This window comes from Bipolaris sorokiniana (assembly GCF_000338995.1).
Source record: "Bipolaris sorokiniana ND90Pr unplaced genomic scaffold COCSAscaffold_13, whole genome shotgun sequence".
Classification (NCBI taxonomy): domain Eukaryota; kingdom Fungi; phylum Ascomycota; class Dothideomycetes; order Pleosporales; family Pleosporaceae; genus Bipolaris; species Bipolaris sorokiniana.
In genome coordinates this window covers 97,564-115,162 of record NW_006911907.1, presented here as the reverse complement: position 1 = coordinate 115,162, position 17,599 = coordinate 97,564, and the positions used below count along the sequence as shown (strand labels likewise).

General features: G+C 52.8%; 5 protein-coding genes across 5 annotated transcripts; 2 read left to right on the top strand and 3 right to left on the bottom strand.

Annotated features, from left to right (window-relative positions):
- Nucleotides 1-909: 909 nt before the first annotated feature.
- COCSADRAFT_163209 (uncharacterized protein) lies at nucleotides 910-3,502 on the bottom strand (the record flags this gene model as incomplete). Its single annotated transcript, XM_007704980.1, has 2 exons — nucleotides 910-2,622; nucleotides 2,675-3,502. The coding sequence occupies 2 exons, from the start codon at nucleotides 3,500-3,502 to the stop codon at nucleotides 910-912; spliced, it is 2,541 nt and encodes an 846-aa protein (XP_007703170.1).
- Nucleotides 3,503-3,733: 231 nt separating this feature from the next.
- COCSADRAFT_123832 (uncharacterized protein) lies at nucleotides 3,734-6,411 on the bottom strand. The gene is made up of 2 exons (XM_007704979.1): nucleotides 5,889-6,411; nucleotides 3,734-5,834 (listed from the first exon to the last, which is right to left on the bottom strand). Exons 1-2 carry the CDS (start codon nucleotides 6,170-6,172, stop codon nucleotides 3,908-3,910), a joined length of 2,211 nt encoding a protein of 736 aa, XP_007703169.1. The 5' UTR covers nucleotides 6,173-6,411; the 3' UTR covers nucleotides 3,734-3,907.
- A 211-nt stretch (nucleotides 6,412-6,622) lies between these two features.
- On the top strand, nucleotides 6,623-9,012 carry COCSADRAFT_39499 (uncharacterized protein). The gene has a single exon (XM_007704859.1). It carries the CDS (start codon nucleotides 6,745-6,747, stop codon nucleotides 8,629-8,631), a length of 1,887 nt encoding a protein of 628 aa, XP_007703049.1. The 5' UTR covers nucleotides 6,623-6,744; the 3' UTR covers nucleotides 8,632-9,012.
- Nucleotides 9,013-10,903: 1,891 nt separating this feature from the next.
- COCSADRAFT_235794 (uncharacterized protein) lies at nucleotides 10,904-13,914 on the top strand. Its single transcript, XM_007704978.1, has 2 exons — nucleotides 10,904-12,926; nucleotides 12,983-13,914. Exons 1-2 carry the CDS (start codon nucleotides 11,130-11,132, stop codon nucleotides 13,796-13,798), a joined length of 2,613 nt encoding a protein of 870 aa, XP_007703168.1. The 5' UTR covers nucleotides 10,904-11,129; the 3' UTR covers nucleotides 13,799-13,914.
- A 1,545-nt stretch (nucleotides 13,915-15,459) lies between these two features.
- COCSADRAFT_97535 (uncharacterized protein) lies at nucleotides 15,460-16,412 on the bottom strand (the record flags this gene model as incomplete). Its single annotated transcript, XM_007704977.1, has 2 exons — nucleotides 15,460-16,278; nucleotides 16,335-16,412. 2 exons carry the CDS (start codon nucleotides 16,410-16,412, stop codon nucleotides 15,460-15,462), a joined length of 897 nt encoding a protein of 298 aa, XP_007703167.1.
- Nucleotides 16,413-17,599: the final 1,187 nt, after the last annotated feature.

Here is a 17,599-nt window from a genome sequence, read left to right as displayed (position 1 = left end):
GCATATGTCCCTTACTTGTCCCTTGCCACACTACTTACTCGATACACCCCCCGACCATGCCACTTGTGCGCATATAACATCTTTTGTTATACCTACATGCTTTCTAGACCTACGCTTTGCTTTCGGCCCGACTTTGTAAGAGGTATATGAGTCCAAATGATTGCTCGCTTGCTACATACTTGCTACATGCTTGCTACATAGATATACACACACGTAGTACTTACGTACTACAACTAAGACGTGCAGCCAACCCAACAGTAACTAATGCTTGTTGTCTTCCCATGCATGGGCAAATGTACAATCCACATGGTACCCCTGACTTGGGAGTCAGTCGAACATGCTCAACATCAAATATAAAAACATAATAATACATGGATTGATTCATTTCTCGTCTAATTAGAACAGCAAAGTAACAAAAAAAAGTTGCATCGGTTGATGTCTGTAAATATACACACTAACAAGCAGTACTTCGCTGTCCATTGACCCATCAAGTGAGGAAGTGACGATAAGCTTGGAAAAAGAGAGAGAGAGAGAGAGAAAACTAGACAATACCAAGACCGCGGCCATGCCTAAATCTACACTTGGATCCAAATCAACGCCAATAACAGCGCCCCAGAGACATATGTGTGCCCAATACGTCCTCAATACCCTCCCAATCAAAGACAACAACACCCCGTATGTCTCCTCTTTTACACCACCCCATGAGCCCACATGATTTCGTATATTCCTGTCCCAAGAACCACAAAATCCAGGTGTGTGTGTGTCATCATCATCTATCCATCCATCATCCCATCATCCCTTACCCACTACGTATTCTTACACGCCCCCAACCCCACCCAGTCCACCCACAATACTACCAATACTACTACCAACACCACCACCATCATTACATGTAACCGGCCAGGCACTCTACTCCTTTCCACCTCCCATACGCTCAATATTCGACATTAACCGGCTCTTGCCCCCACTGCCGCTACGGCTCAACCCAGGTGTGCTCTGGTACTTGAGCCCACCAGGTGCCCGTAGCCCAGATGGCTTGCCCACGTTGCTGCTGCTGCTGCTGCTGCTGCTGCTGCCGCCGCCGCTTCCATTACGCTCGTGCATGGCACCTAGACGATCGCCCGTTCCGCTTCCAGGACGTCCGCCCCCAAGAGCAGACCCTGGTCGTGCTGGGCCGCCAGCGAGGAACCCCGTGTTGCGCATAGCCTGTTGCTGCGGCGCCGCTTGCTGATAACTACTAGCTGCCTGCTGAGGCGCTGCCTGTGCTTGTTGCTGAGGTGCAGCCCGTGACTCCGGCTTCATCTGCGACCGACGCAAGTCTTCTTGTTGCAGTTCCTCCATCTTTTCGCCGCACATGGACAACATTTGTTCAGCCGCGGCTACTAATTCACCCTTTTCAATTCGCTCCGCCTCTAGGTCCTCCACAAGAGCGTCGTGTGACTTGCGGAGCGACTTGAGCTCAGACTGTAGGCCTGCAAGTTTGGCCTTGAGGTTCTCAATCTCGGCTCTTTGCGCCTCCAGCATCTGAGCATCCTCTGCGTTCCGTGTGGGCCTCGAAGGTGACGCCCCTTGGTTCTCATCGCCGTCCTGCTGACCAGAAGCAGTCTTGCTTAAAGTGTCGCCGCGCTTCTTCTCAGCCTCTTCAACCTGTCGTTCAAGACCGACTATCTGCAGCTTAAGCTCTTTGCACCGCTCATCGGCCTTTCTCTGATAGTTGTCCTTGAGCGCCTTGATCTTTTTCTCGTGCTTGGCCTTGTAAGCTGTATGGAGATCACGTGCAACTTCGTTAACCTTGTCGGCAATGGCGGCCTGGCATTCGAGTTCAGAGTAGATCTTCTTGTCACCTGCCTCATCATTGCTGATGAACGTGCTCATGTCGACGTTTTTGCTTTCGGCTTCAATGACCTTGGTCTCCAATTCAGCCGATCGGTTTTCGGCTTCTTCAGCACGCTTCTCAGCTTCGGCCAATCTAGCAAACAGCTCTTCGCGTTCGGCATCATTGCGAGCCATCTCAGATTGGACGTCCTGTAATAGCCTCTGAACCTCCTCGCCTTTTGATTTCCAGTCCACCATCTGAGTCTCCGCATACTCGCGGGCAGAGCGTTCCTCGCGTACCGTTTCTTGAGCTTCTCCCACACGGCGCTCAGCATCTGAGATAGCCCTAGAGAGTGCCTCGATCTCGGCCTCTTTTCCCGACAAGCTAGCAGTGAGAGAAGATATTTGAGACTGGAACTGAGACTTGACAGACTCTAGCTCTCTGATGGTAACTGTTGGGAGGGATCGGGGTGTTGGTGGTGGAGGAAGCTCAAAGTCCAAGAGATTGAGCATTTGGCGGCTTTGGTTTGGTGTAGCAGGCACATTTGATCCGCCCTTGGCAGGCGATCGTTGACTCTGATAATAGGACCGTAGCGTTGGTTCTTTGCTAGACTTGCTGGGCGACGTCTGTCCGCGACCAGAGGAGCTGTTGCGGGATGACGAAAAAGACTCAATTTGAGCAGTAAAGTCTAACAGCAAATTCGTGGTGTCATTGTCTTTGTATGTACGACGGGGTGTGGGACTGGGGGTTTTATCGCTACGACGAACGGTTGAAGGTGTCATTTGAGCGCGAGGGCGTGGTGTAGCCTGTAATGTTGTCAGTATTGCGCCTTAGTGGTAACCTTCATCGTGTACATACATCTAGCGCGTCATCCTTCACCGGACTCTTTCTGAGAGCTGCAAATTTGGTCATGTCTATTCCCGGCATCTCGGAAAAGGTGCTGAAGCAGGTGTCATCGATATCCAACGAGGTGGCCTCTAGACCATCCGGGTGCATATCTGTGTTATCCAAGACTGAGTCGAGCTCGACTTCAGCATTGTAGTAACTTTGCCTCTTAACGCTCGCTGTGTTTTCCTTGTGTGTCTCCATGAAGTTCATAGCTGCCGTCAGGCCCTCATTGTCACGCAACACACGTGCCTTGAGGGGAGAAGAAGCTGGTCGTTTCGAGGGAGTAACGGATATTTCAGGGACTTGGTCTGCCAATGACAGCTTACGGTGAGTTGTTTCGGGCGATGATGCGTGCACCGATTTGGAGGGCGATCGGCTTTTGCGAGAGACACTGCTCAGCGGCGATCCAGACCATTCCGTAGCAGTTTCTCTGACAGGAGAAACGTTCGTCTTGGGACTTGTGGTGCTGCTTATAAGCCCCGCGTCTTCAAAGTCGTCCATCAGGTTTTTCACAGGCGATGTCTTCATGGGACTTGTTCGCTCTTTGAGGACAGATTTCTTGTCTGGTGAGACCTTGAATGCAGATTGGGGAACGTTGACATCCAAGTCGACCAGCGACTTGACAGGCGTGTGCACCGCATCTGGTGCAACATTTTCCCGGTCGTCAATGTCAATGTGCGCGACAAAGGGCGACGAAGGCGTGTCATGAAAAGCCATGTCGATGTCGTCGTCAATGACAATCGAGTCGGAGTGAGTGTTGTATCTCTCTGGCGAGAGAGGCGGCATTGGTTCTTCCATTTGTGCGACTAGAGATTGTCAAGCCTGTGGGTGGTTAGTGCAACAGTGCGAAGAGCGCATGGGAATGCTGCTCCTGTGTTGTGATAACTTGTTTACACGTCCGTGCGCACTGTTGCCCCTTCCCAACTTAGTAACCCCCGGTTTGGCCGACGGAGATATTTTGCCAACGCGTAGTACGCATGCCTTGGTGATTGGTCCGGTGAAAAAGCAACGCAAATCAAAACACCAATCCCATTTTATAAAGAAAGATGACAGGAATCTCATTCAAATGGTCTTACTGCTGACACGGCAAATATGCGCATCCCCTACATTCCCTGCTATAATGGCGGGGTCAACATGTCTATAAGTGAATTTGTCAAGAATCTTGTGGCTAGATACGCGGTACAAATACCGGCAGAAAATAAATCAATTGTTAATGGCCGTTCTCATTGCCCCAGCAAGTCGCTGATACTCCTTCAAAAGCTCGTCAATCTCCTTCAACTTGAAATCCTGTGCGTCTTTTGCTTCGAGAAAACGTTTTACTGGTGGTGGTGTCTTTCTCAGTTGATCTAGTGCAGCGATCGCTTTTGCTCCCTTTTCATCTAGCTGTGGCATTTCCGCCGTTGAGGCTCGACTGAGTGGCTCAGGCGAGGGGCATGTCTTTGGTGCTTCCTGGCCTGAGGAAGAGATAACAGGTGTGGCGCTATTGCTCACAGCACGTGCGAAGCGGGGTAGTACGTTCATACTAGAGAAACGATTCAGAGGGTTGAAGTTGTTACCCATGTTGCGAAGAGAGTCAACGGCAGAAACGTTGTTCGATGGAGGAGGATCTGTTTTGACTGCTGCAGGCGATGGGGCCTTTTCTTCTGCATTTGGCGCTGATGTAAAAGTGACACGTCGTCCGCTATTGCTGCCACCTGACTTGGTGGAATCGACACTGCGGTCTCTGATTTGTCTTTTGCCAGCAAAGAGATCGGCCATCTTTGCATCTAGTCCTCTACCACTAGCGTTATCCAACGGCTCCTCACCTTGAATCGAATCTGCAGCACTGACACTCAGAATATCATCGTAGGATTCCGTACGAGTGGGGGAATTGACCAGTTTCCTGGCGTCTTCTAGTGTCTTGGGCAGTGCCGGCTGTTCTTGCATAGGGCCGTTGGGATTCTTTTCTCTGAGACCACCAAAGAAAAACTTGAAGCTTGTGTCTAGCGTGGTATTGATTCTCCCAAGAGCCTGATCGGCCGAGTCTAGGATTGAATCTCGTACCGCGTCCGAGGCGGCTTCTATCTTGTTGGTCTGCGTCTGGATGAGATTACTAAGGCGACGTTGGGCTTTTGTAGTTGTAGGGCTTGATGGCTCTTTGGGTATGGCTTTGGCAGTTGGAGTGGCGGGTGTCTGGATGAGATCTGGGGCGTCTGATAGACCCAACGACATGGGGGTTATCTCTGACTTTGGTGTTGCGGGTCTTGAATCTAGTTTTGCGGAAACGGCCTCTTCGGATCGTAATGATGAAAGATCAACAGTCTCCAGAAACGAGATGGCTGCTTCTAGGTTGACCAAGCAGTAGGCAGTTTCGCCGTCCATGCGGCTTGATGCGCGGAAGCGGTGGATAAAGCCCAGATCGCTGATGACGTTCAAGTGAACAGGGGGCATAGTAATGAGTGCGTAGATGAGGGTGGGAAGAATTTCATCTGCAGACGATGTGGCAGGGAAAATTTTAGACAATGCTTCAACAATCGACTTGTGTGTAGCAGTAAGATGTTGCACTTTTCCAAGGGGATACTTTTCGTCGTTCATCTTGAGCAAGTCTTGCCGCGCCGCTGACAGGTACTCTCGAATCTCGGGCTCCTTCTCCTTTGCTTTCTGGCGCTCTTCCTCTGTCAACTCTTCCCCAGTCATGAGTAATTCTTGCAGACCAATGCCTACTAGTGAGAGAGCTGCTGTTCTCGATCTGAGCTTCTGATCTCTTTCCTCGTCGTCGGTGCTCCTGTGCCGCCATATCCTATCGTATACCTTTTCACAAACTGCTCGCTCGACAGCCTCCTCAAGGGCTAGCCGTTTGACCTCGAGCGCCTTTCGAGCTTTTTTGCGATCAGCCATCTCGGAGGCACTGAGCATCTGCTGTTCCCCCGATTGGTCGCTTCCTTTCCGTATGGAACCTGGTCTGCTCGATGGAGCAATGCTTTTTTTCGAATCTGCGACAAATGATTCACTCGTGATTCGGGCGGACAGGGTTGCTATGTGTGTGTTGATTTTGGAGGAGGCGCGGCCGTAGAAGTCCTGGAAGAGGTCGGCGAGGGCGTCGGCGGACAGTGGGGTGGGATGGACCTTTGCAGTCAGGGATTCTAGAAATCTACGGATGCGTCAGAAGGCCATTGGGGCAGTACACATGAGCGTAGGCAAGTACCGCTCTGTCAAGCTGCGAATCTCTATGGGCAGCTCCTCGAATGTGTCTGGTGCCTTTTGCTCTTCCCCATGCACCTCGTCATCCTCGCCCTTTTCAGCAAACACATCGCCCTCTGTGTTTTCATCCTCCTCTGGTAGTACGGACGCTTTAAGCGGATCGAGCATGTCTGACGCGTGTGGGCCTTGCAGTGTACTCGCTCGGCTTCGTGATAGCGGGCCTTTGGGGGCAGGCTCAAGGCGAGTAAAAGAACGCGAGGGATGGAGGTTTCTGGGGCGGTCGGTCATGATGACGGTGGTTTGATAAGATGTCTCAGGGTATTCTAGGCGTGTCGTGTGCGTGCATCGAAGGGAAAGACGCTGAAACCTGTGTCGAGTACATACGCTCACGTCATGCAGCGGCACTTCCGAGAGCACCGAGCGGCGGTTTAGTCTTGATACAACGCAACGACTTCAAAATGCAGAATGACGGGCAATGGCTTGAGTGGCTGTGGGGTGTCGGGCTAGCGAGCGTGCTTGGTGTTGGCTGACGGGCTGGCGTGTGAAGCTATGTGCTATCTACATACTACTAGTACTAGTAGCACTACCAGCCCAGCATCGAGCTCGTTATCGATGGCCATGGAAGCTCCGCGCCCCGCACAGGAGGAGAGCTCCGCACGTGCAAGTGGCTGCGGGTGGCGGCCACCAGCGCGTCTGGGGTCAAGTGAACCACGGATCGTCATAGATGGATGTGTCTGTCATGTATGTAGTACATTTGCATATCTACTACATGGTGCCGCTCCTTGCCTGAAGCTGCTACGCGTCTCCTCCTGCTTCCCCTTACCAGTGCACGACATTCTTGACGACTGCCTGCCTACGCCATGCGACAACAACCGCTGTGTGCCTCGGCATCGCGCATCGCTGCCTCGTTCCTGCTTTCGTTCTTCGCCGCATGCATCAGTAGCGCCGCTGAGGTACCCATCCTGCCGCCGCCGCCTATCCCTCCCAGTACCCACAGCAGTGACAAGGAGTTCTCGCTGCGGCATGTTTTCCACCATGGCACATACAAGTACCCAGACCTGCACAGGCGGCTGGATGTTCCTGAGCAGGCGGCAGTATGGATGGCCGCCGATGCGCATTCAACCGACCGCGAGCCAGTGCCACGGTTGCGCGTCAAGTCCGAGGCCATGACGATACAGAGACTAGCAGATAGGAGCAAAGAGACGATTGATGGCATACTTGAGTGGGGCAGGAAGACTGGAAGAGCTGTGCAGCTTGCAGAGGAAGACTGGACCATGGACGAGATTGCGGGCCCGAATGTGACGGATAGAGAGACGGTCCTCAGCTTCGCGCGCATGGCCTCCAACGCCTACATACTTGAGCCCAACACCGGGGAATGGGAAGACGTTGGTGGTGGGTTCAACTACACGGAAGACTTTGGCTGGGAGTCTGATGGCCTGCGAGGTCACATCTTCGCCGACATGGAGAACTCAACTGTCGTCATCGGCCTCAAAGGCACCTCGCCCGCCATGTTTGACGGTTCTGAGACGACGACCAATGACAAGATCAACGATAATTTATTCTTTAGCTGCTGCTGCGGCCAAGGCGGGCAGTATCTGTGGCGCCAAGTGTGCGACTGCCAAACATCTGCGTATACGTGCAACTCGACATGCCTTGTCAATGCCCTGCGGGAGAAGAACCGCTACTACTATGCGGCCCAGGACTTGTACCACAATGTCACGGCGCTGTATCCCCATGCCGAGATCTGGATGGCGGGCCATTCTCTGGGCGGTGCCGTGTCTTCGTTCCTGTCTCTGACGTTCGGGCATCCAGCCGTGACGTTTGAGGCGGTGCCAGAGGCTATGCCAGCCTCGCGCCTGGGCCTCCCAGTACCACCGGGCCATCAGATTGGGTCGCTGCAGCAGCGGAAGTACACGGGAGGGTTTCACTTTGGACACACGGCAGACCCGATATATATGGGCACGTGCAACTCGGCCACGAGTGCGTGCACAATCGGTGGATATGCCCTGCAGAGCGTGTGCCATACCGGACGCAAGTGCGTGTACGACACGGTCAGAGACTTTGGGTGGCGCGTGGGCATTGGTACACACAAGATTGTGGAGGTGATCCGAGATGTGGTTCTCAAATACGACACGCCGCCAAAGTGCGAGGCATATGTCGACTGCACCGACTGCTTTATGTGGGAGTACTTTGAGAGCAACGGCACCGAGACAACAACGACGAGCTCGAAGCCTACAGCGACATCGACGTCAAGCCGAACCACGCGGACAAGGACAGAAACGTGCAAGACACCGGGGTGGTGGGGATGCCTGGATGAATCAACGACAAAGCAGCCACATAGCAAGACGACGGTTACAACAACAGTCACAACAACAACGTGCAAGACGCCAGGGTGGTTTGGATGCAAAGATGAGGTGACAAAGACGATGACGATGACGTATACCACGACGGCAGCGCCCGTGCCCTCTGTGACTACGACCTCGTCTGCACCTACTTCAACATCGTCGTGCAAGTATCCTGGCTGGTTTGGCGATTGTCTCGATGGCGATGATCCACCTACCAAGACACACCACAAGCTCAAGTCCAAGTTCAAGCCAACGCAGACGTCAACTTGGACGCCAACACCTACGGCGACCAGCACATCGTGTACTTCCGAGGGCTTCTTTGGACTCATTTGTTACGACAAGACTACAAAGCACAGGACAAGCACCTCGGCAGAAGCGACAAGGGAGAGGATGGAGATGTAGCGGTGTGGGTGGGTGTTTGAAGGCAGGGTAGGGCAGGGCAGGGCAGGGCAAAGGAGGCGGCGGTTGAGACTAGCGGACGGATGCTTTTGTTGTTGAGTGGCTTGTTGTGTTGTCGAGGCGGAAAGGGGAAATTATGATATCCTGGCGTTTTTGTTTTATTTTTCATGAGGGGAAGGAGTATAGCGTCTTGTTTTGTTTTGCTCTTTCCTTTGTTGTCTGTGGGGGGTTGGGGGGAAGGAGCAAAGACGCATTTGCATTCGGCGTGATTCGCGTCTTTTTCCCGATGGCAATAAAGCATGGCAATGAAGAATAGCATGGCAGGCTATGTATGTAGAGTATAGTACGAGTAGATATGGAATGTCATGGTTGCATGATGTGTGGCGCATGCTCAGCTTGCAAGGTGCACATGAGGGCCGTGTTTGAGGAGGGTGGCACAGGCACAGGGACGGAGAAGTAGTGGAGGTGGGTTGGGCTCTGCTTCTAGTTCAGCCGATAGCCGCTGTTCTGACGCAAAACAAGGCACCAGGGTGGTGCTGCGGCGGCGGCGACAGAGTGTCAGGGCAAGGCAGGGAGGCAGGGAGGCAGGGAGGCAGGGCAGAGAGGTGTTGAGCAAGTCACGCGCATCTGGAGTCGGTGGCACAGTGCGAGTGGGCGTCGTCGTCGTCGTCGTCGTCGTGACTGGCAATATCTCTTAGACTCCACCCAGGTGCAGGCCAGGGCGGCCCTGGATGTTGATTTTTGTCATGTCGTCACTTCTGGGTATTTTTCGGACTTTATTTTTTTCCTGCCCTACCGTCGCAAGCGGGCTAGGCACACGAGCCGGGCAGTTGGGGCTGGAGGGCTTGGAGAAGGGCCATGTGCATGCAAGCAGATACATGTGTACTTGTGTGCTAAGTATGTAAGTACATATGCACTGTCGAGGTGCAGGCAGGCCTGGGTGCTTGGGAGCTAGGGGTAGGGCGAGGATGTGCAGTAGATGAGAGCGGGCCGAAGAGCAGCAGTGATGGCGACAGGGATGGTGGGGAGGGGACGAGGGGACGAGGGGACGAGGAGGAGGGGGCTTTTTGGATTGGCGGGTGACGTTCCCTGCGTGACGAACTGGCGGTCTGGCGGCGGGCAGGCGATGCAAGAGAGGGAGAGATGGGCGGACGAGGCAAATACTCAAGGTCTGGGCCGCGACAATCACTGTTTCCGGCGAACCATGATGCTCCCACCGCGAGCCTCCCTCTCCCCACCTACCCTTTTCGACATGCTCTAGCACCCTCTCCGGTGGCCGATCACCAACATCCAAAGCCTCCCTGTCGGGTATGGGTGCCGTCGTCTCGTTGTTGTCATCGTCATCATCATTGTCACTACTGCCGCCTGTGCTGCTGCTGCTTACTCGCACTCGACAAGATTGAGATGGCACTTTTGCTGTCGTCGCCGCCGGGTCACCTGCCCCAGACTCGTCGTCGTCTCGTCGTTGTCACTGCACACGCACACGCACACGCGCACATGCTACTTACGCACACACACATACACACGCCCTCACTCGTCCTCTCTCCCTCACCCACGCACCACCCACACCGTACGCACGGCCGGCGTGATACGCTGAGGCGTCGAGCGGGTGCAAGGAGCGTCGAGCAGCCGTTGGCATGGCTGTCGGCGCTAGAATGTCCAATGTCGCAATGGACAGGGGCGACAGGGCGGTTTTAGCTTGCGATGGTCGGGCCCAGCGTAGGCGAGCTAGCCCCCTCGCTGTGCCTTGGAAACTGGCTCTTTTCCTCGATGCCCCATAAGATGCTCGATCGCCGATACATCTGTATTTCCCTCTGCTCTGCATCTCCTCCCATCTCTCCGCCCTTTGCCCAGCGTCCTGCCACTGCCACGCTCCGCCGGCCTTTTTCCGCTCTGCTCGGCCTTTTTTGTTTTTGGCCACGCCTGCCCCTCAGCCCTATCCTCCGCCAGTCACGGGATCACGCTCGCCTCGCTCTCCCACGTCCCTCTGCGCGTTCTCGACAAAGGTCCCTGCATTCGGCCTACGCCCGCCAACTTTTTGTGTCTTGACGCTAATCGCTACTGCGTCACCTTCAAACCCGTCGTCCCTGGCCCGCTTTCAACCACCACCACCACCACCACCCTGCTGCACTGCTCCAAAAAAAGGCCCTTCTTGTAACGGTTGCACCACAAACCGTTCTCCGAGTTAGAGACCTGTGCCTGCCCCTCCCGACCGTGTCTGTGTGCCTGTCTGTGTGCGCGCGCGCGTGCTGCCAAATCACTTTGCCTCACTTGGCCCCCTTGCCTACGTCATAACGGCACTCCCCACCCTGCCCACTCCTACCTCTTCAACCACACACAGCCGCTCAACACGCCCATTTCGACTACTACTTGCTGTTTGGTCCTAACCCCCTCCTCTAATTTCATGCCCCTTCGTTCTTCCTCCCCGCCCTGAAGTTGCTTTGTTTCTTTTCCTTCCCACGTTCACGCCTCGTTCTGACGCGTGCGCACGGTCGCACGCCATGTCCACACCTGTCCTGTCGCCACGCCCGCGTGGTCCCTCACACTCACATACATCTTCTCGCCCCCGCGGTTCGGGATCGACACCAATGACCAGGCCAACAAACCCAATGCACTCGTCCAACACACTGCCGCCGCTAACCCCTCGCATGAATGGCATCGCAAAGACGCCCAGCCATGTCGCTTCACATAAGCCAAAGGAGCCATCCACCCCTTCACCAAATTACTTTGGCCTTGCCGTCAGCAATACCGACCACTTCTCCTCAAGCGCTGCACAGCACATTCGCGGTAACTGGAGTCCGCCTAATTCCAATGTACGCTCCACAGCCGCTGCCTCTCCAAGGATCATTCCTGTCGAACAGAACCCCGAGTTTGAACAGTTTAAGAAGCAGTCGGAAAACAACCGCGCATTTGCACTTGGCAGCTTTGACTTTGCATCGCCCGGCCTGAAAGCTGCATCCAAGAACTCCTTCTTCGCCAACTTCGAGTCCCCACAGCTATCGTCTTCGCAGTCAATGCCTCCGTTCGAGCGAACGGACAACAAGAGTGATACAAGCGACGACCAAGATTTATCACCCAAGCCACGCTCGCCCAAGCGCATGCTGTCCGAAGAGTCCTCTCTGTTTCCCGACCGACCGCGACGAAATTCGCCCGCCAGCTTCGACGGCCCTGGGCGCTCAGATGCTGTAGCACAGTTTGCTGAACCGCGCATGACACGGCCATCACTGCCCTACAATCAATCATTCATCTCACACCTTTCAAAGTCGAGCCGCTCCGAGACACTACCTGCAACTTTTGAGGAAGGATCTAGCACCGATGGCCCTACTATGACGACCCCCCAGCACGTTGTCAACATATTACAATCATCAGCCGAAGAAGTTCTTCTCCTCGATCTCCGTGTTTCGACGCAATACGCAAAATCTCGCATCACGGGCGCCCTAAGTTTATGTATCCCCACCACCTTGCTCAAGCGTGCATCTTTCAATGTCCAAAAACTTGCTGAAACATTCAAGCAAGACGACCAAAAGGAGCGTTTCGACCGTTGGAGAAGCTGTAAGCATATCATTGTTTACGACGCCAATTCCTCGCAGCTCAAGGATGCAACGGCATGCGTCAATACTCTCAAAAAGTTCACTACCGAGGGATGGTCGGGTGGTACCTTTATCATTCGTGGGGGATTTCAGGAATTCTCGGCAAGATTCCCGTCTTGGATCACGTCTCAGGGCTCGGGAAGTCCAACGTCTGGAACGGCCGCTCTCAGCCTCAACTCTGATCTGCCGGCTGTTGCACCTGTTATTGGCGGCTGCCCCATGCCTGCAACGCAGAACGCGGCAAATCCTTTCTTTGGCAACATTCGGCAAAATATGGATTTGATCGGCGGTGTCGGACAAATGCCCGTGAAGCTGCCTGCAGGCATGACCCAGTCAGTCCAAGAAGACCTCCCTAGGTGGCTGCAAGCAGCCTCAAAACCCCAAGACAAGGGCAAGACCGTTGCCGAGCGTTTTCTGCAGATCGAAAAGCGCGAACAGAAGCGAATGCAAAAGGCCCTGTCTGGCCAAGTCGTCTATGATGCGCCCTCGTCCTCGGGCACTAGTCCGTCTGAACACATACAAATTGCAGGAATCGAAAAGGGATCGAAGAACCGCTACAACAACATCTGGCCATATGAGCACACGCGTGTCAAGCTTGAGGGTGTCGCCGAGGGAAGCTGTGACTATGTCAATGCCAACCACGTCCAAGCCGCATATTCCAATAAGCGTTATATTGCAACGCAGGGTCCCATTCCGGCTACCTTCAAAGTAAGTGGTTTACTAACACGGGTGCATACTATCAGAGAGTTGACTTGTTTGTTCAGGACTTTTGGAACGTAGTGTGGCAGCAAGACGTTCGCGTCATTGTCATGCTTACCGCCGAGCAAGAAGGCGGACAGGTCAAGGCTCACAATTACTGGTCAGAGAAGCAATACGGGCCATTGCATCTCAAAAGCCTTGGCGAACGCAAGGCATCTCTAGAGCCGTCCAAGATCCACCGTCACAGGGAGCAGTCTAGACCATCAATCGGCCAGCGACGGTCAACCAACCCGCCCAGGCTTGCCAACTTCACTGCGGAAGCAACCGCCGCACCCACCAGTCAGGAGCAGCCGTACGTCACTGTCCGTAAATTCACTCTCTCAAACGATGACGAGCCATTTGCGCGTATGCGTGAGATTACTCAGCTTCAATATTCTCACTGGCCCGATTTTGGTGCGCCAGCCCATCCCGCCCATCTTTTGGGTTTGGTTGAGCAAACAGATGCTGTCGTGCGCTCCGTCAACGGAGGCTCACCTTCACAGCCCGACCCGCCTAACACACGCCCTATCCTTGTACACTGCTCTGCCGGATGTGGACGTACCGGCACATTCTGCACTGTAGACTCGGTCCTGGACATGCTTAAGCGGCAACGACAAGCTCGCCATATGAGGCAGACCAACAACAATTCCAACAACAAAACATCCGAAAAGGAAGTAAAAGACGATGAATGGGTCAACAACGAAGACATGGACCTGATTGCCAAGACGGTGGAAGATTTCCGTCTCCAGCGTCTCAGCATGGTGCAGAGTTTGCGACAGTTTGTGCTCTGCTATGAGAGCGTCATGGAGTGGCTTGTGGAGCAACACCCCAAGTCTGCGTAGAGCGCGACAACACCAATCGTGGCCTGGTATGACGGGCAAGACGATTGTTCGCCCACAATTATGACATGGACATGAGAATACGAATTTGAAATTTGGTGATGAGGGAGCAATGGGCGGCGCATGTATCTTGTTCATCTGGGCTGTGGCAAAGGCAAAGCTCATTGGGAGGCGTTTTTTCTCTCGTCTTGTCTTATCTTGTCTTCTCTCATCCTGTTCTTCTTGCATCGGTGCATTACCATTGCATTGCTCGGTTAAACAAGGGGACTTTAGCATTTTTGGTGCATCGGGATCGGTGTACGAGGAGTTTGTTACTCTTGTTTCTTCCCAGCCTGGGCTGTTTAAACTTGGAGTTTGTGTTGTTCAATCGGGTTGTGGGAAATGGGAACCTTTTTTCTTTTGGCATATACCATTTTACCAGTGTGTCATTACTTTAGATAGATTAATCCTAACCAATTGAATCCTCTATGCTATAATCTGTACACTACTAGATTTACGATCCCGAGTCTTTTTTTTTGTTTGTCAAAGAACTCTCTACCTTGACTCTTTGCTAGAGCAAATCTATTATTAGACCCAAATGCAAACTTGAAAAAAACAAGAATGCCTGAGCAAAGAAAGAGGAAGAGGAAGAGCAACAGGTGAAACGGTTCCGTAGTCTTGCAAGCTCGAAAAAAAAAGATTAAGATAGAAAATACTTGTTTTTTTTCTCTCCTAGTCTTTGTTTCTCTTGTCGTTTTTTCTGTCCGGTGTACTACTACTGTTACTACTTCTTGGCCGCGACAAGCGACTACTACCAAGTCCAAACGTCATACATGTATCATGTTTTGTTTCAATCATATCGCGCCCCCTTGCGATAAGATTGTCAATCGGACATTTTAGAAGAAAAAAAAACACCGAGAGAGAGGGACTGTAAAAAAAATTACCGGAGCATTTCATTTCCTTGTTTTTCTATGTGCATACATTCATGCCGTGTAGATCATTTCCACATGAATTTGATTTTCCTATCCAATTTTTTTGATATGTAGGGATAAATTAGATACATTACAATATTACTTGGCTGTCTTTGGAAAAATAATCAGCAGAGGTGGAATGAGTACTTTAAGATTATCGATTGCTACGTCATTGATATGGCGCTTTGGTGTGTTTGTCCGTCCGTTACATCCGGTCATCCGTCCGCCGGTAAATACGTACGATACCAGGTACTAGGTACTAGGTACGTACGCATGTAGACACGCGCCCTGCGCGGTATTGGCTTCTGCACACCCCAGAATCTATAATACCAGCATGCTGCTCTTTCCTCTGAGGACTCTCTGGGATATCGCGCTTGTTTAAAACACCATAGTCGAGAGGAAGAGAGTATAAAAAAAGTGGAAATGCACCGACGCCAAGCTCGTCAGTGAGGCATACGTAGTGCGCATGTACGTACATGTACTGACATGGACATAGTAAGTAAGTTATTCATCCCGTGTACATGATGCGCCATGCAAAGTACAAGAAACCCACAATACCACCGAGCGCCAAATGCGCCAAACTGAGCATGACCAATGCAGATGATCTCCATCTCCAACCACATGGCTGAAACAAATCAAGGAGAGAGAGGTATTGTTGAATGACGTATGCAGAGAGTCGATGAAGAAGAAAAAAAGAGTAAGAAAAGAATGACCTTAGGTGAGGAAATGCGAATAGTGTCCCGGCACTCTTTGTCGGCATTTTTCGCAGTCGTCCCGATAGCCCATGCTGAAACGGCCCATGCCCGTTAGAGCACCACTTCGCTTCCTGCCGCGAGGTGTGTTGGGTGAAGCGGTCGTCGGTCGTGTCTCCGTGTCCATGGCATCAGTCGTGCTTGCTGGCGAGACACAAAGCCGTGACAGTTGCGACTGGGTTTGGGCGGTGGGCGTGTCGGGAATGTCGTCGTCTTCGGATATGGGCGAAGGCATGCGCCTACTTCGGTCTTCATCTAAACCTTGTTTGGGTCCTTTCCATGCTGGGGGTGGGGCCTGCATAGGCGGTACACGGATGCTATCGATATCCAATCCGCCCGCTGAGCCGCTTATCGGGTAGCCTACACCGTTCATTCCTCCCCTCCTAAAACAAGGGTGTATGGGCGTTGGTATCCGGCCATTGCTGGTTGCAGAGTCCGAGTTGAACAGTGAGGGTTGGAGCATGGGCGGTCGCATAAAGGTGCTACCAAATGAACTGAATGCAGGCGACTCTGGCGGCTGGCTACGTGCATCTGCATCATCGTCCATATCTATGTCGTAATCCATTTTACTCGATTCCCTTGATATGCAGAAAAAGCCATCTTGAATGGAATCCGGTGAGTCCAGTATTCCGTGATCTGATTGTACCGGTGTCATGGAACGGATGTCCGTAAACAGCCTAGGTGGAGAGGGTGTCTGAAAGGGTCGGTGGGGTAGAGTTGATTGTGATTGGAAATGAAATTGGTCATTGTTTGTGTGGTTTGCAAAGGCTGGCCGTGATTTCTGGGCCCTACTGGTTAGCCAAAGTCAAGAGTTGGATGTATAGTAGGCTGACGTACCTTCGTATACCTGTCCTCGTCGCAGTCGGAATCCTCGTCAACGTCCCGATCGCGCTTCCGGTAGGTAGTCTGAAACATGGACATGGCGGCTCGTGCAAGCAGGCGCTCTTGGGTAATTATTGTAATTATTCGATGGTGCTGACGCGCCCAGCAGGATGTGGAAGTGGGGGAACGAGCAGACTTGGGCAGCGGACAAGGCGATGGAGGGGTATGTAAATGAGGATCCGGGGTGGCAGCTGAAGCGCCTGAAAATATGTTTTGAAGCAAGCAGGCGAGGGGCTGATACGGCTATCAGGGGCCGTCGCGGTGTTTCAGGTCGCATGAAAAGAACCCTGGTTTGTGTTGTGGAGTTGCGCGCCTCTGATGGCCTGGCGCTCGGGTGGGGGAGAGTCCTGTTTGGTCGTCGGGAAGTCGAGGGCCCGTTGCCTGCATTGGCAGGCTCCTAGGCGAAGCAACGATTCTGTAAAGGATGGTGTGGCGTAGCGTGGAGGAGTCGTGACCTCGGCTTGCAGAGTGAGGCCGACAAGCAGCTGGCCGCTGGGCACTGCCTCATCACGTGGATCGTATTCTATACAGTAGTATATGCATGAGAAAGGGGAGCTGCGGTGGAGGTGGTTTTGTTCGTCGCCGCGAGCCGCAGGTGGCGCATTCTTGTGTTTCTACAAGGCAGCTGAACAGGCGCCAGCAGCTGTCGAAGGATTGTGTAGAAAGGAGTAGTCGGTGTGGGCGTTGGCTGCTGGCCTGAGGCGGCTGGGGATTGGCGTGGACGGGACGAGTGCGGCTTCTCAGAGTCTTTGGGGGATGACAGGATACCCTGTACCTACTTTGCCTCTATATATGTACTTAAAAATGTATCTATATATATATATATATATATACCATGTGCATGTGTATACATTTCATACCATACATATACATACATGTGTGTACATATGCATACAACAAGTATGTATGCGTAGAAGATTGTCATCACAGCAGCCAACAGGAAGACAGGCATTGCCATCTGTCAGGCCCGGGCTTATTAGCGAGCATGCAGGGCGGTGTATCGATAACGCAACTCTAAATGGCAGCCAGAACGGACCATGCAAGCCCCCCACCCTGCCAAAAAAGTCTCACTCCACTTCAAAATAACTTAGTAGCAAATCTATGTCTGACTGTACTGTCAACGCGCCTTCAGCTTGCCACGCGCCTACACATATCTTCTCACCTGAAAACCCCACCAGCACTTGGTCCTGCATCTACTGCTTACTTTGGCGCCTCGAGCT